Below are 17,630 nucleotides of genomic sequence, written 5' to 3' on the forward strand. Positions count from 1 at the left end.
AAAAAAAGAAAAAAAAAACCCCGACGCTATTCGACTCGGAGCCCAAGAAATAGAAACAAGAGGGTATAAGACAGAACGGACGAGGTTGGAGCTGGACGAATGTCTGCCAGGTAAAAAGAAGCACGATCAGTGAGGTAGGTAGTGATGGGAAACCGGGAGGGTTTTGCAACATCTGGAGTGAGAGTGAGAGAGAGAGAGAGAGGGAGGGACTCGTAAGCAAGGGTTGGTTTGGGCCAGGTGCGCATTGCAGCGTCACAGTCTCAGTACGTAGGTGGTACAAAGCACCTACTATGTACGTACCTAGATAACCCAGGTAGGTAGGTAGGCAGGTCACCAGGTAGGTACCTCCCTGGGTAGGAGAGAGCCTGATTAGTGCAGGCACGGGGCGCAAGTGTAAGTGCGATGGCTGGGTGGGCTGTGCACTAGGCCTCGACTGAGCTCCTAGCAAACCCAAACACCCAAGGAAAGAAAAAGAAGGGGGGGAAAACCCCCCAACGGGCTGGAATGACGGAAGCTTCCCTTTCCCATTCGTCCTCACTGTTCCATCCCGATCTGCCCTGCTGACCGAGCATTTGCGCCATTCAATAGCTCGGGATCCGCAGGTATGACAAACAGTGCACCGCCAACCTGTACGGATACTTGCGGTCCCTTTTCAGCGACACATTGATAAGGGACTTTGTCAGACAGCCGGCGGAAGAACGGGGTCGACACAGCTTTTCTGTCTGCTTACACTACTCGAACCCAACTGCTTCTTTACCACGTCATCCCGAACCCAATACTTGTGCGAGTCCGGCATCTCCAAATGAGACCGTCGAGGTCCAGGATCGAAGGTTTACATACCCACACACATACCTTAGGTGCCTATTTATGTACCTAGGTAGTATTGTGCAAGATGTCGGATTATGCCGAATCAGGCAAGGCGCCGGCGTCATTGTCCAGCAATGATGCGACTTCCATCACGTGGGAGGAACCGGCCCCCGTGGACAACCACCACCGGCCGCCACGGACGCTTCCCAGCGGCTGTGGCGCCGTTCGGACCAACCTTCCCCTCGACCACAACCAGCCCACAGCCCTCCGGCTCGTGGTAGTCTCAACGGCTGTGCGTCTCTTAGTCGAGCACTCTGCTTAGCATCGAAGCAGCAAAGCAACAGCTATGCTCGTGGTTGGCGTATGCAACGTGCTTGCTTGCCGCTGGACCAGCGCATTAATATGCTAGCCTCACGATTGCCATTGGGGAGCGAGCTCGTTCTTCACACTCATAATGCCACGTAGGATGATGCTATTTGGCCCCGATGGCTTCGGCACAATCTGAATTCGTGTCTTATTAGACCGTCGAAGCGCCCCCCTAACAAGACGCACGCGGTCCAGCCATGTCTTATGCGAACGAGGCCTCATATGATATTTGTTCAGCGTACAAGGCAGGGCAACGTGGCCAAACTGATTTATAGTCGGTAAACATTACGCTTACCGATAGGCCACCTTTGCTTTACGTCAACCAACCCATGTTTCAGTACGCATATGCATAGTCTACCGCCTCGTTTGCTTCGAATGGCTATGACCGAGACCTGTGACAGCCATACAGGCATGCGAGGTCGTCCAAGTAATAAATACCTGTAACTCCGACTCCCAGGATGCATCGCTGATCATGTTTTTCTTGCCCGAGCCCGCCTTCTTGTCATAATATGACCCTCATCGGTGCCGAGTACCTTGCGTGTCTTGATGTATTCGGCTCTTTGGCCAAATTTCGTCGCATAGCTTGGAAGGTTTGGAACGCTTTCCTGGAGGTGAAGTAAGATGATTGCTGTGCTGTTGGCCTAGTATACCACGAGACTGATACTGCCAGTACCAGGCAACAATTGGATCTCGAATCTTGTGATTGCCTTCTGGACGGTTGCCAGAAGCTCCTTGGAAATCGAACAGTCTGTCGGAGGGTTCAACACAGGACCGAGACGCTCTTGTGGGCTTGCTACCACCCCACGAGCCCCTTCTGAGTCTTACAGCGTCGCGAAAGAAGTGGATTTTGGCTCCTGTGAAGGCGAGAGGGGGACGAGGGTCCTAAGTGTCTACAACGCTGGATGCGCGAAGGGATTCTTCCTCGTCTCCGACTGGTACATTCAAAACGGGGTTAGGGAAGGTCAAGAGCTGATTAATAGATCACTCCAGGTCTCTACGTCTATCTTCCTCCACGACTGTATCATGAAGGGTATCATCAGCCTGTTACTGTTGCAGCCCCTCTGAAGCCCTGAAGCCCTGAAGCCCTCTTTGGCTGATTGTGGCAAATCGAGGGAGCTTTTGGACTATTTCCACATGCCATATGAGTGAGTATCATGTCACTGGCCTCGGAACAGCCTCTCCGCGAGGCAGTAAAGAAGATGCGCTGCCTGTTATCTTTGACCAGAATCCAGCAGCCGATGCTAGCTAGTTCTCATGAGATCGACCTTCGCGTGAAGAACTGTATCATGCACCAGGTGCTCGTGGGAAATTTTACTTTACAAATGATCCCATCCCCTGCGATGGCACCCAGAAGCACCATGCTCACCCATTGGCATTTCTACCATAGTCGAAGAACAACTATGGGAACGGTGGAAAGCAGAAGACCGCGATGGACCATCGGCATCTAACCATTTTCACACTTCTACTTTGCCGCATTGCTTTCGAAGTCCAGAGGAGCCAAGCGGCATCACAAGCCTTTCTTGTCCCCCATCTGGAGGAGTTGGCCTGAGTGGCATGGATCTGTGACCTGAAGACATGGCAGCAGCAGATTCGTTCCTTTTAGCGGAAACCCGAAAATCGACGAACTAAGCGTTTCCTGTGATTCCCTCGTCTGGTTCCCGGTATGTCGAGTCACGTTTAGCGTCGGTTACCTGTCCGCATCCATCCGGACTGCGATATCAGCAAATGTTGGGAACAATACCGCTGGCGAGAGTTGTGAACTCGCAGTAGTGCGTAGGCTTCACTTGACTATTAGAATCCTAACTACCATGATGGAGTCCCGTGAACCTCCTCATGCCGTCGAATCGACTGAAAGCACCAACCCCGACGCAAGGGGCATGAGTGACGCTGCAAAACGACTTTCTGGCAGTACCTTGAACCCGATGTTGGATGCTATTGGCACCAAGACCCATGTACCGAGCTTCGTCACGATAAACAGTTATTGCTAAGCCTGTGGCTGCTCACCCTCTCGCGACCTGGCAGATGGATCACCCCCATATTACAAAGCCGATGCAATCTATTGACTGACGCTGGGAGAGATCCCCTTTCCTGAGCTCTTCTGGGTATTATTGTACATGTCACTACACGGACGACCTGGCTTGTTCTGCTAGAGCATCGTTCCATTCAGTATAACTACATAACCTCACTGCACACCTGGATAAGTGGCCCGACTTTGTTAAGAGGAACAGACCCGAGCAGCAGACGTCAGCATAGCATCGTGAAGAAGGGATCTATCAAGCCCCGAAGCTCATCGTACCGTGCCCACGGCGATAGTGACTTTGGAAGCGGCACAATCAAGCCGAAAAGATGAACAGGTGGGTTGATTACGCAAAGCCGGGCGCAAACCGGATTTGCTGCTAAGTCGGGATCCAAGTCCTCACCTTAAGTATTGCGTCACGGCAACTCGCACAGTTTCCTTTTGGAGAAAGGGGGGGGGGGGGGGGGGGGGGGCATCGCGGCCAACTCGCTCCGTTGATTCTCACGCTCGACAACGCCACCAGCCGAGAACTGCGGCGCGCCTGGCATCGATCGGTACTCTGCCCTGCACCGGGTTGGTCGTGGTCATCGATCTCGGGGAGCGACTTACACAAGGCCACACCGACACACACCTCCCCGCTTCGCCCCGAGCCCGAAACTTCTCGAAAAGCACAAACCAGGCCACGCTCTCAGGCACAAGCAAGGAAAAAGAAAAAGAAAAACAAGATCAGGTCCGTCCCATAACAGAACGACCCCCCCCAATTCTAAGCCAGAAACCTTGCCGTGGGCCGGACGGCGACCTCGGCGAGACACGGCGAACTAGGTAACTTGGACAGTTCGTCGGCGGATAAACCATGGAGCAACGACCCCGCGAGACGGTCCCGCTGTGACGGCACCCGGCGTCTCTTCCACTTCATTTGATTGGCAAAGGTATGGGTGCCATCTCCAGGAGACTCGCATGAGATTGTCACATGATCGCTCACGCGCCACCCCCGGTCAACAGCGGTCAAGGCGTTCCATGTCAAGGTAGCACGTATATGTTGTACAACGTAGAACATGTAGGGAACATGATAAAACCGACGTGAAGAGTCGTTGACATCATAGATAGGGCTGCCCAACCAAGGGGCTTACCCATGCATGGCTATTTCCAGGAAGTTCGGGGGTGGTATCTGCAATGCCAACGGGTTCGCCGAACACTCGGCGTGTCATGAGCATTAATTGGTGACCATTGGAGGGCCCCCCCCATGTCTCATCTGATGTGGCCTTCATCCACTGCCGGTGGGTTCCTTCCACTGGTCATACCTAAACTATGACTTGCATAGGCGAATCTTCAACGCCCTGCCTGGATCGAATGAAAGCGACGTGGAATTGCAGGTACCAAGGCGAGGTTGCAGTTGTGCAGCAACACATTTGATGTCGGCCGGGCGATGTTTCATTGTTGGAGACGATCCGGCTTGAAAATCGGGTGCAGGGTATTAGCGGAGCTCTCCTGGCGGAGCAACCTCCGGTTAGTGATAGTAGGCGAGACTGTGACGATTGCCTCGTCCAATTTTAACGTTGATGGATCAAAGACAGATCTAGAAGCAGTTGTACGGCCAAAACATGCGGCGAGACACTGGATTGACTCGGTTCAACCGTCAATTCAGACATCCAAGATTCAACTCGGTGCAGTTTGCTCCCGTCCGATTCATCTCCAGGCCCGGCCCGGAGAAACTGATAGCGCCAGTAGTGTACATATGCGCGTACGGAGAGGTGAGGACAACGGACGCGCGAAGAAACCGGAGACAACTTCTCGGACTGACAGACTGCTCGCCAAGCCAAAAGAGCTTAAGGCGAGGGGGGGCAGAAGAGCACAGATCCGAGACCCTGTTCCAAAGGTGCTGCGATGGGTTAGGTAGTGGGGTTCGGTGGATATGAGAGGTGTTCTAGATCGCAATAGACGCCTGCGTTGCAAGTATCGGTGTGTGACCTGGAACGGTCTTCCCGGGAGACATGTGGATAAAGGACTGGCAGCGCGCGCACCATTATTCGACCAGCCCCAAGGGGGGTTGCGATAGGCGTTATGGTGCGGGGAGAGAGAGAGGGGGGGGGTTGATTTTTGCGCCGTAAGTCGAATCAAGCCAAGGCGGGCGGGCGGCCGAGTTGGGCTCTTGAGTTTGCCATTATCCCTCGTGGATGAAGGTTGGGTGCAAAACGCAGAGTTTGCAAAAACTCGCTTCTTTTTGCCGAGTAGCGGGATCGTGGAGGTGCACGCGTCTTGACTGGGCGGACGAGAGCAGGTCACCGCCGCGCAATACTGCATGGATTGAGAAAGGTGGCGTGGCGGTTAAAGCAGCCGATGGACGACGGCGCGCGTCCTGTCTCACTTGAGACAAAGATGAGGTGGTGGGTTTTGGTGGTGATTGATTCCCCATTGAGAGACTGGAGAGTCAACGCATCCCCAGAAAGCACGGCTGCTGCCAAGAAACGAAGATACGTTGACCTTTGTTCTCCAATGACAGCTCTCAGAGTGATGACGCTGGCATTAAGGGACCAACAGCGGGAGGATGGAAGCCTTGCTGGTTATACAAAGAATGCACTGAAAATGAAGGGGGTCACAGGGCTCAAGATGAACTACCTAGGTTGACAGACAGTACTCCGTATTGGTAGGATTACGAAACAACCAGGTCATTCTCTAGACGAATCACCAATGTGTATCCCGTATCCCGTGGTATCGCCTGCTAAATATTGAGGAAAGGGAGGGGAGAGTCCATTTGGTGTTTGAGCTCGTTCGTGAAGGAGTCGATTTGATCTGGGGCTTGCAGAATGTTTCGACGTCGTCCCAAGCGGATGGATACATGGCGCTTGACGAGTGACACCGGTAGGCCAGAGTTCAAGCTAGTTAGTAAGTAGCCCAGGAAGCAATCGTGTCGGAGTGGCCAGCATCATCAACTTTCCTACCCTAAAGCTGTCGAGCAACCAAACAGCCCCACTCGGAGAACCGCAAACCCTGCAGGTTGGGACTGTAGTAACCTTGGCCAGGATGTCTTTTGATCACGCAACAAAGGATCGAGGGCAGTCGAAAACTTTGACACCATGGCAGCAACTTACGACTTCAGGTAGGAAGATGGCGGGCGGCTTCACGAGTAAAGGCGAGCAACGCTGCGAGTTTCCCACCTGACGAAGGCACTAGCGGACGCGGAATGTCAAGTCATTGGCGACGACGGTGTACGGCATTAGCGGTGTGTACCGGTGCAACCTCAAGAGGCCTTGGATACGTACTGCATTTCAGTACGACGTTGGCCGAGGAGGTTCCGGTAGGGCAGCCAGAAGAATGCCCAAGGTAGACGCGGAAAACCGGCCGTTGGAAGCTATCCGTGTACCTGTCTTTCTTCACCATCTGAGCTTTTGACGATTACCTAACTAGGCAGTCGAGCGGAAGAGGGGCGAGGCGACCGCCCGGTATCCGTATATTGTTTTATTATTGTTGCCTTCTTCCGTAGGTAGTTATGGCGGCGGTGGCGGAGACCAGGACCCTGCTTATGGTTTGTGGGACGAATGCATTGCTGGGCGAACGCTAGTGATTGATGGGATGGTTATTTCCCTGAAAAAGAATAAACCGGTCTTGTTCGTGTCGTCGTATCGGTGAGGGGGGAAAAATCAAGGCGGCCGTTAATGCCGGATGGATGGATGGATAGATGGGATGGGGGCGCAGACGGGGGACAAGGGGGGATGGGGGAAAATCTAGAATGCAAAAGGTACAGAATGCGACAATAAGCGGCGGCGTGTGGGTAATTTCCCATGAGCAAATTCGCATCGGCTTCATATTTCGGCCTGTCTTTGCAGCGAAAAGACGGGGAACGAGGAGCAGAGCCAAAAATGGAAATTTGGAGGAGGCTCCGTACTCATTCCCGCCTCAAGGAAAGAGGTAGTGTACGGATATCGAATACCCAGATCAGGACGTGAAGACAGACAGGGTCCAGTGCAATTTGCCCGGAATGCGACGTGGAGCCTGGGAATGCAAAGGCCAAGACCGGATCAGAGCTGAAGTTGAAGAAGGAACGGGGGAGCAAGGTCGTTGGTGCCTCTTTTTTCTTTTCTTTTTCTTCTTCTTCTTCTTCCATTCTTGATTCTGGTGAGACTTGCATGGAGCCGACCAAGACCCCCCCCACGAGACTTGGACCTCACGTGCTGATCAACTTCTCGCCGCGCAGCCCATGTGATGTGTGCCTTCCACGGGAATTCCGTCTCCTGCCAACATGGAAGGCGCGGTATGGATTCAAATTTCCACACCCAGGATTGCATGGACGGGGAAGGCACACACGGGCTGTGCGGCGAGGACCGAACTAAAGGGACTGGCATGGCAAGGCCGATAACAGGGGAAGGTGCATCCGGATACACGATAATGCCAATGCAAAGTATCGTATCGTAGGTATGATCTCCCTCGGCTTCTTAGCATACCGACTAAGATCTGGCATGCCAACAACGGCTTGAAAATCAACCTGGAAAACTTGGAACGTTGTACGACTGGCGTTCCTCAGAAGGCCATACTGACAAGGATATACTATTCAGCATGGTTGCCGTTGTTTACGTTCCGGCCTGGTGTCTCCCACCGGGAGGCTGGCTGCGCGTCCTGTGACGAGGGTCAGGCTCTCGATTGAATCGTTTGAAATCAGGTCAATTACAAGCATTGACTTCTTCGTCGGGCGCATGAGTCGAACAGAGTTGATGGAACAGTTCTAGGCCCCTCGAACGCGATAGCAGAGTTTACATTGGGGAGGTGGGGGGCAACAGCACCGTGCAACTCGGGAAAAAGGAGGGACTCCAATCGGCATACTTTGTGAGCTGCCCAGTTCTTCTCTTGCGAGGAGCCACGGTTGACAATGTCAGTTGAAAGGACGACGGGTACCTGACCGTTCGTTGGCTGGTCCTACGTCATTCCCGAAAGTAAGCCCACCAACAAGAGGACTGGCTAGAGGAGGCGTATCGAAGGCCGAGAGAGAGGCTTGGGGAGAGATATTGTCAGCTTCAACCTTGCATCCTGCTTGCTGTCAGTGCCAGTTTAATTGCCCGACGCTCGAGCCGACACCTCAAACTGCTTGCTTTCGAACTCGACTAGTGTACGGAGTAGAAGCAAGCCAAAGACACACTGATGGGACACGGTTTGCGAAACCATGATAAATGCACTAGTGTACGGAGTACGGAGTACTGGGTATCTTGAATAGCGATGGGTGCCCATGTGAGTACCCAGAGACAAGTGAGCAAGCAGTACTCCGTACGTGGTGAAAGAGAAAGAGAGAGGGAGGGAGCAGGAGCATCGTATCCCAGCAAAAGGTACAGGGCACATACACTAGGACACGTTGTTGGGAACACTAAATGGGGGAGGCGGGCGCGCGATTGGTTGACAGATAGCATCGAAAATCCAGACTCGCCGACAGTTGGGATGATGATGCTAGATTGCTAATCGACATGGGCCCTATGACGTCTGCACCAATGCAGACCACACTGGTCGAATGAAGAGAGGTGAGATGTGAGAGAGCTAAGGTAAGGTACAGGGGAGGTACCTTTTTTTTCTCTTTTTTTCTCTTTTTTTCTTCCTTTCTTCTGACCTTCCTACCCTCCTAGTATAGGTAGTCTTTCTGCTGAGGGTTTACGATGTCGAATCATTCCAAACCCTCGCTTTAGCGCATGGTGAATACAAGAAAGGCCAGTCACCCCCACCCGCTTCGTGAGAATTCGGGTCGTTGAAGGGAGAGGGGGGGGGAGGGCAATGAGAGATAAATCAAAGAGGATGATGCTTGCTGATGAATACAGACCGCCGTTGTGCTGTCGCGTGTCTTAACCAGAAAATCATGAGCTTTGGGCTTGCACGCTTGGTACGTGTGCCCTGCTTTTTCGCGGGTCTCGGGGTCTTGCCCTGTCCCTGTCTCATTGTGAGCGTACAGTACGGATACAGTACAGTACAGTACAGTAGCGGTGCGCGTGTGTCTTTGCAGACTTTGGGGGAAATCCAGTCGTGCGAACCAGGTTTCTGCAAGTCCCGATTGTACATCGTAGTAGCACTTGGCTACCTAATTACCACCGACTAACGCTTGCGCGCTTGCGTCGGTCTGCTGCTAGTCTTTGCTCGTATGATTTCTGAAGGCGACCTGAAGATCCGGTCGGAGAATCAGTCTTGCCAGCCCCTCATTGTTGGAGGCGAAGGCCCGGGAGCTGTCGAGAGTTGTTTGAAAAGGCTCTGGCGACACGGTTTAGAGGCCAGGCAAGACATGAGAATGAGAGGGTACAAGTGCAATACAAGATTAGCATTCAGCTTTGCGCCATATCTCATCTCTGGGGAACACACCGCGCCAAAAGGGGGGGGGGGGGTGGGCCAGTCAGAGTGCGCAATGCAACCCCCCGTCAAAGGAGCGCCCCCATCCTGCCTAATGACGAGATGGACGGCAGGTGAGCCCTGTGATAATTATAATCCAAACATGAACAGTGGGGAGACAGATCTGCATATGTGCGAAATAGGCGGGTACCTAGGTAGCACAGCCCAAGGGAAGAGACTTTGTCACTTCACATACGGATACAGCGAGCACCTTTCCACCTAATCACGGCCCATATATCCGTAGAATAGCACATGACGCGTCTGAGATGAGCACAGGTCTGAGGTCACAGTCCCCGCCAGCGCGATGATCATTCCCGGCTTGGACGACCCACGACCTCATCGGACATGACGTCCACACCACGCTACTTTGTTGTGGCCCCTAGCACGCCCGTGTCGTTAGCATTGTTTGGCCTCCGCGACTCGTCGCAACTCTACGAATACCCGTACCGTCTCCATGGCGTTATTGTTTGGTTTGGACCAATGTGCGCTGGGATATCGCCGCAAGACGTTCATGTCTTCCCTACCAGTTTCGGCCCCCATCTCACCAGCTCTTGCTTTGCACATTCCCCCTACCTACTCCAGTTGCCTTCTTGAACTACTTACCTATCTACTTAGGTCCATTGTGTACAGGTAGGTAGGTACCTAGAGTACCTAGTGAGTGTACTGTACTGTACAGATATACCATTCTCACTTTCCAGAGACCGAGACTAGATCCATTCGCCGCCGCCACCGGCCACTGCCTGCTCTGTGTTTGTGTGTGTGCGGGTGTGTGTCTTTTTATTATTATGTTTAGCGATCGTCGTTTTGTAAGAACTGCCACCCACACCTCCACCATAGCAAAACGCCGGGAAGAATCATCTTGTGCTGCTTGCCCCTGAACGTCGAGCTCACATACAGGCAACACCTTCAAATAAATCTTCAGGTGATAATTCAAGGGGAAGGCCCGAAGTGGACAGACAGACCGCAATATACCGATACTACTACACTACGGATACAGACGCTACCTACCAACACTACCTATAGGCTATAGCATAGCATACCGTACCTGTTCCATGCTTGCATCCACACCTTACCCTTACCCGGAGATCCCTCCTTGCCGCCAGGGGTGGATGCCCCCCCCCCGTCCCATCGTCCTCGTAGGCCTGGACCCTTTTTTTTGTCATGTCGTCGTCAACCTGCTCTGCTCGCCTTGTCTTTCCCACCATACACCCCTCTTCCCGGTCCCAAGCAGTTGCTCCTTTTCTTCTCTTCTTTTTCTCTCCTTCTCCCCCTTCCGCGGGTCTTCTTAGTTTAGGTATTCATTCCCCTTCATTGTCCCCACTGTCCATTTGCCTGTTTTCTGGCATCATCTACGTACATTACAACAACAAGTATTATCATGGCCACCCGCTTCCGCATGACTTGATCTTCTTTCCGCTGTCAAACTGCGCGCCGCAAGCTAGGCTTTTCAACCCCAGCCGCACTTGTTTCTCACACAAAACTCGACGTCTGAATTTCCGAGGCCCAGCGCCATCACCCTGTGCTGCCGGCTCCTAGTCACCCCGGCCCAGTTCATCATCCTCGACACCCCAGTTCCTCCCGTGTCCTGCCAAGAGGCTCTCTCTCTCTCTTTCTCTCCCTCTCTCTCTTCTTGCGCTCTGTATCTCCCTCAGGAGTGTCTTTCCCTCTTTCCCTCTCTCTCACACTCTCACACACATCCATTTTCTACCTTCCTCCCTTCCATCCAGAAGAGGGAGTCGCATTATAATAGCAGCAGCAAAAAGCAATCATCACTGTCCACCCCCCTCCCCCCTAGGTTGCCCTGACCAGGTTCAGATCGCCACTTGTGCCGTCACGTCAGAGTCCCCCCCCCGCAACCTTCTTTTCTCCCTAAAAGACAGACCCCCCAGTGCCTTACCCGTCCATCTTTCAAAGAGCCTCTTCCGCACACCCTCCCTCCCCCCTTCTTCCTTCCCTCCGATCTGTCTGAACACCCACCTTATCATCGCCAAAAACATTGGGTTCTACTGCGATGGCGCTATAGCTGTGTAAGGCCTGATCACTTGGCCGCCGTCGGAATAATTCTTCTGCAGCGTATCCGTCCCCCGTTGATGTTCTTCGTCGACCAACACCAACCCCAGCAACAAGAAGCATATACTCCTTACACTAAACTAACAATGCTCGACAAGAGGAGCAACGACGGGGCTACATCCGTCCACTACGCCATGAAGGCTCCGCATTCGGCTCCTAGGCCCTCGCCCGGCCCGCGATCTTCCCATAGCCATACGCATTCGCAGTCCAAACTCGCAGTCCCTGCCGCAAAGAGCCCCAAGCCCTCCACGCCTGTTGCGTCTCCTTGGATGCCCTATTCCGTTGGCCAGTCAATGCCTCCCCAGAAGCTGTCCCCCGCGAGACAGTCGGAAGCGAGAGCCTCGAGCCCAAACTACTTCGGACTCATTGTAGAACAGTCGGCCGACCCGAGAGATTCCTCCGCCATGCCTCGAGACAACTGGAGCTCCCCGACCTCGTCCGTCAAGTCGTTTGGCGCCGCGATGCCCAAGCAGGTTCCTATCGATGCTAACCCCGACTATGAGGCTTTCAAGCGCCAGGCCGATCTCAATCGCGGCATAGGCTTCAGCCTTTCCTCTTCTCACTTCCCACAAGCGCCCCCAAATCCCACGACGCTTCGTCCTCGCCCGGCGAGGTGGAATACCCACGCAAGCGACAATGCTTCAGACTTGTCGATACCCCGAGTGGCCAAGGAGCGGCCCTTGAGTCGCATGGAGGTCGACCAACAGAGCTCGCACGATTCGGCCTACGTCTCGCTCGACTCGAAACGCAACTCTGAGGCCTCAATACAACCACCTGCTATTTTGAACCTGAACATGCCGAGATTTGAGTCGCCGATGCAATCCGAGTCACCTTTCGAACGAAGAACAACATTATCCAAGGTCGAGGACCGTCACCCGAGGTTATCCATCTCCCAGAACAAGCTTGATATCCCGGCGCCCAACAATGCCAGAACAAATCAACCGCGAGCCGAGACGATGCCGCCGACCATGGAGAGCGGGCCCTCCTTGATGGCGCCTTCGCAACTCGAGGACTTGATCGAGGCTGACGGTTCGGGGGTCGACTTGCTGCTTCTGGATCTGAGAGTATCGCAACAGTATTCCCAAGCTCGTATCAAAGGCGCGCTCAACCTTTGCATTCCCACGACACTGTTGAAACGAGCTACATTCAACTTGACGAAGCTGCAGAAGACGTTCCAAGACCCTGCGATGGAAGAGCGGTTCTCAAAATGGAAGTCGACCAAGCACCTCGTTGTCTATGATGCATACTCGGCAGAGAAGCGTGACGCCGTTTCGTGCATGAACATGGTGAAGAAGTTTGCAAACGAGGGCTACACAGGTGGCATGTACATCCTGCGGGGCGGCTTCAATGCTTTCGCTGATGCGTATCCCGACCTTGTGGATGAAGGGTGCGGTCCCGTGGCGAGCGGTGGTGTCCTGGCGGCGACCAATGCCGGAAACCGTCCTGGAATCGCACCCGTTATTGGTGGTGTGATGTTGCCAATGTCACAAAACAACGCCAACCCTTTCTTCTCCAATATTCGTCAAAATATGGACCTTGCCGACGGCGTGGGCCAGTTGGACATCGCTCGGCCTTCGGGCTTGGAATCGCCTACACTCCCCCGGTGGCTTAGGGATGCTTCCAAGCCGAGTGACCACGGCAAGCAGGTGTCTGAGAAGTTTTTGGGCATAGAAAAAGCAGAACAAGCACGGATGAAGGCTGCTTACTCAATGTTTGACGGAAGCGAGAAGAATAAGAGCGCGCCGCAGCTTTGTGGCATTGAAAAGGGTGGCAAGAACCGTTACAAGGACATCTTGCCCTTCGAGCACGCCCGAGTGAAATTGCAGGGCCGGCCGGACGGCGCATGCGACTATGTCAACGCTAGTCACATCAAGTCACCAAGGAGCAACAAGAGATACATTGCCACGCAGGGCCCGCTCCCAGCAACTTTCGAGGTACGTGCTTGCTGTTAACTCTACAGCACTTCCATTGACAGTGCGCTAACTTCTTGCAGGATTTCTGGTCCGTCATATGGGAACAGGACATTCGCGTTGTTGTCATGTTGACCGCCGAGTCGGAAGGTGGTCAGCTCAAGTGCCATCCGTACTGGCAAGGCAGAGACTTTGGCTCAATGAGACTGAAGCCTCTATCAGAGAAAAAGGTCTCGTTGGATTTTGATAAGCATCGTACGAACCAGGGATCGACCGCCCCGTCTGCGGCGGCTACTGCTGAAGCCGGTCGCCGTCGTGCTAACACGACAACCACCCTGGAAGCCACGAGCGCCGGTGCCGCGCCCGCGCCGGCGCAGGGCGAGACGCCATATGTCGTCATTCGCAAGTTCGCTCTGTCTCACGCCTCGCACCCTTTCGCCCCGATGCGTGAGATCACTCATCTGCATTACCCATCTTGGCCGGATTTCGGCGCCCCTGCTCAGCCCTCTCATTTACTGGCTCTGGTAGAGATGGCAAATGTAATGCAACGATCAGCGAGACCCGTCGACACCTCATCTGTATCTGCTGTCCGAGCATCACCCGAGCCTGGCTCTCTCGCATGGTATGATGAGCCTGAGATGGACCAAAGGGCAAGGCCGATGCTTGTGCACTGCTCGGCAGGATGTGGTCGAACAGGCACTTTCTGTACTGTGGACACGGTCATCGACATGCTGAAGCGTCAGCGACTTGCAAAGACGAACAGCAGGCCTGTCAGGAAGCGGGACTCGGATGGCGACATCAAGATGAGCGGGCAGTCCGAAGAACCTTCTCCTCGCGAGAAGACTTTCGACTTGAACCCTGGCAGTCGCCGCCAAAGTGTTGATGCGCGGCGAGGTTCGCCTGACCAGACACCGCTGGACACCACATGGTTGGCGGACGACAGCGACACTATGGATCTCATCCAAAAGACAGTGGAGGACTTCCGGAACCAAAGACTTAGCATGGTGCAAAGCCTGCGCCAGTACGTCTTGTGCTACGAGACGATTCTCGAATACGTATGGCGGGTACACGAGAGGAACTCGCCTTTGAACAAGGGCGGCAGAGCTCGAAGTGGAAGTTTACAGGTTAGAGGGGACAAATAATTTTTGGCTCGACTAAAGACTGCGGATATGGCCGGGCGAACGGAGAACACTTGCGGAATCGTAACGCGATACCCTTTATGAATGGCGGAGGGTGCAAGCATCACAGCGAGTAATGGAAACCATCTGGCATTTCGGGTTTGAACGGCAACAGGCAATAACGGATACATCGGCCCAAGGTACAGGGGTCAGGGGCATGAGGTCTGGCGTTTAGGCATTTTTTGAGCTGCGTTTTATCAACGATGCATCGGTTTACAGGAAATAACTGTCCAATGGCACCGGCATGTTGGGATATGACCGTGGTCGATCCCTGGGATTGTATACTAAAAATGGTGGTTGAATGACAGAGCATGGGATGGGATGGCTGCTTCGGCGGGCGTCCCGATGACCATGATTTCCCCCTTATTCTTTATAAACTATGATTTGATTCAAGGAGGTTTTGCCGTAAAACATATGTCAGCCCCAACCAGCCATACCATGAGCTATAACAGGCGCTCGTATCATCTATGACCTGTTTGTCCATTCCGAGCCCTCCCCCTTCCAAAGCTACCAATCTCTCCAAACCCTACGATGGTGGAGGCGGAGAGGCGCACCGGCACAAGGCCACATGACTGGATCACGACACTCTGCTGTCATGTAAAGTCGGACTCTTCGGTTGCCGGTACGAACGAAGGCAGCCCAAGCCAGCATAACCGGACGCAATCACCGTGAGACGGCAGGGGAAAGAGGGAGAAAGAGTGATGTGCAAGTCATTGTGGCCGATTCCATGTCTATGTAGTCGTACATAATTAGCCGTACAAGCGCCACTTGCGAGCGCGTGAACCGCGCGGACGCTGTTTCCACCGCCACCCTTTGCCCGCCAGTCCAACTCCCGCCAACCCAGCAAGGATGTAGTCGTCGTCGTTGTTGATGTTGTTGTTCTTTCTTTCTCCCCGTCTCTCTTTTTCCGTCTCCCACAGCCTACGGCCCCTCCGCGCGCTTACTTCCAGAGCTTGCCGAGCGACACCTCCTTGTCGTCGTGCTTGTTGAGAATCTTTGCGGTGGCGAGCTCAAAGTCCTCCTGGGTGACGTGGACTCTGCGCTCGCGGAGGGCGTACATGCCGGCCTCTGTGCAGACGCCCTTGAGCTCGGCGCCAGAGCAGCCGTTCATCTTCTCGGCGATCTTTGTGAGGTTGATGCCTCTCGTCAGGTTCATCTTGCGACTGTGGATACGGAGAATGTCGGCGCGGGCCTCGACGGACGGCGGGGGGAACTCGATCTTGCGGTCGATACGTCCGGGACGCAGCAGGGCGGGGTCGAGGATGTCGAGACGATTGGTGGCCATGATGACCTTGATGTTCTTGGTAGGCTCGAAGCCGTCGAGCTGGTTGAGGAGCTCGAGCATGGTGCGCTGGACTTCCGAGTCACCGCCCGAGGAGCCCTCGACACGAGAGGAACCGATGGAGTCGATTTCGTCCATGAAGATGATGGAGGGGGCGTGCTCGCGGGCCATGACGAAGAGCTCGCGGACCATGCGGCTACCCTCGCCAATGTACTTTTGTACCAGCTCGGAACCGGACACTCTGATGAACTTGCAGTCGGTGTGATGGGCGACGGCACGGGCGAGGAGCGTCTTTCCCGTACCGGGAGGGCCGTAGAGCAAGACACCCTTTGGTTGTGCGATACCGAGCGACTCGAAGAGCTCGGGGTGCTTGAGGCCCAGCTCGATGACCTCCTTGATCTCCTTGATCTGCTGGTCCAGACCACCAATCATATCGTACGTGCTGTCGGGGACCTTCTCGACCATCATGAGGGAGACGAGGGGATCGACGGAGGAGGGGAGCATCTTCTCGAGCTTGTAGCTATCGGACAGCAGGGTTACCCGCTTGCCGACGGTGAGCTTTGTGATGTCTACATTGTCGGAGACGTCGACGACTGCAGGTGGGTTAGTGTTGGGAAGCGAAACGGGATGCATTGTGAGCAATGGCGAGTGACGTACCGTATTTGCCTTCGGGATGCACCTTGACCAGGACCTTCTTCGTACTCATGACCTTGACGACCTCGCCGACGTAGGAACCGGGCTGCTGCAACAAGCCCAGCTCCTCCCGCAGTAGCCTCACGCGGGAGTTGTAGTCATTTCTTTGGGCTTCGAGGCGACGGAGGACTGCTTGACCCTTGAGGATCTCGAGCTTCATGGCCTCGATCTTGTTCTGGTAGTAGCTGTCGAGCGCCATTGTGACGGATGCCCCGAGGGATTGGAAACCGGGCGGGAAGTTTGCGGTTGCTTTCGACTTGGGGGACGGTGACTTGGGGCGCTGCGTAGGGGGGAATCAACGGGCCGTCGAGGGCGGGGTTTGCGATGGTTTGATGGTTGACGTTGCGGGGGTTGGGAGGGTCGTCGTGATGGAAGCTTGTCGTGGTGGGAAGCTCGCAGATGGGTTCCGGAGTGACAGGGCTGGAGGTCTGGCTGGCTCCGTCGGTCGGTCAGTCAGCCGTAGGCAAACGACAGTCGACGCGTTCAACTGGTACGGGTCACGTGACGGACCAGGTCGCCGGATTGCCACCCAGCGTTCCTACTCAAGCTTAAGCCCAGGCCATGTACACTATGTCGGATGAAAGGATATTCCGGTCCCGGTCTTCTGGAAGGTTTGACAGTCCATCCTCCGTTGCGTGCTGCAACAAAAGATGCAGTGGAATGCAAAGTGACGTTTTTCTCTCCCAGTTGGGAAAGTGGAGTGCAGCACGAGGACAGAGCACATGTTGAGCAATAGTACAGATACGGGTGGGGAGGGGGCGTGAGCGATAACGAATCATCATCACCATTATCATCATTAAAACGCGCGGCAGAGAAGGCGTGTAGATAGGTGCTACACGACTGCGTACACTACAGCAACGCTCATGTGGCGGGACTCGACTCCCTCCGCGGAAGAGGGCAAGAAGAGGGAGAGGAAGAGGAAGAAGAAGAAGAGACGGCAGACAGGAGAGTGTTCT

The 17,630-nt window shown here is 54.3% G+C and overlaps 2 protein-coding genes across 2 annotated transcripts; one reads left to right on the forward strand and one right to left on the reverse strand.

Moving 5' to 3' along the window:
- Positions 1 to 11,697: 11,697 nt before the first annotated feature.
- GLRG_06340 (protein-tyrosine phosphatase) lies at positions 11,698 to 14,663 on the forward strand (the record flags this gene model as incomplete). The annotated part of the gene is made up of 2 exons (XM_008097025.1): positions 11,698 to 13,545; positions 13,605 to 14,663. The coding sequence occupies 2 exons, from the start codon at positions 11,698 to 11,700 to the stop codon at positions 14,661 to 14,663; spliced, it is 2,907 nt and encodes a 968-aa protein (XP_008095216.1).
- Positions 14,664 to 15,639: 976 nt separating this feature from the next.
- GLRG_06341 (26S proteasome subunit P45 family protein) lies at positions 15,640 to 16,873 on the reverse strand (the record flags this gene model as incomplete). Its single annotated transcript, XM_008097026.1, has 2 exons — positions 15,640 to 16,574; positions 16,639 to 16,873. The coding sequence occupies 2 exons, from the start codon at positions 16,871 to 16,873 to the stop codon at positions 15,640 to 15,642; spliced, it is 1,170 nt and encodes a 389-aa protein (XP_008095217.1).
- Positions 16,874 to 17,630: the final 757 nt, after the last annotated feature.

The sequence above is a fragment of the Colletotrichum graminicola genome (assembly GCF_000149035.1).
Source record: "Colletotrichum graminicola M1.001 genomic scaffold supercont1.23, whole genome shotgun sequence".
Lineage (NCBI taxonomy): Eukaryota > Fungi > Ascomycota > Sordariomycetes > Glomerellales > Glomerellaceae > Colletotrichum > Colletotrichum graminicola.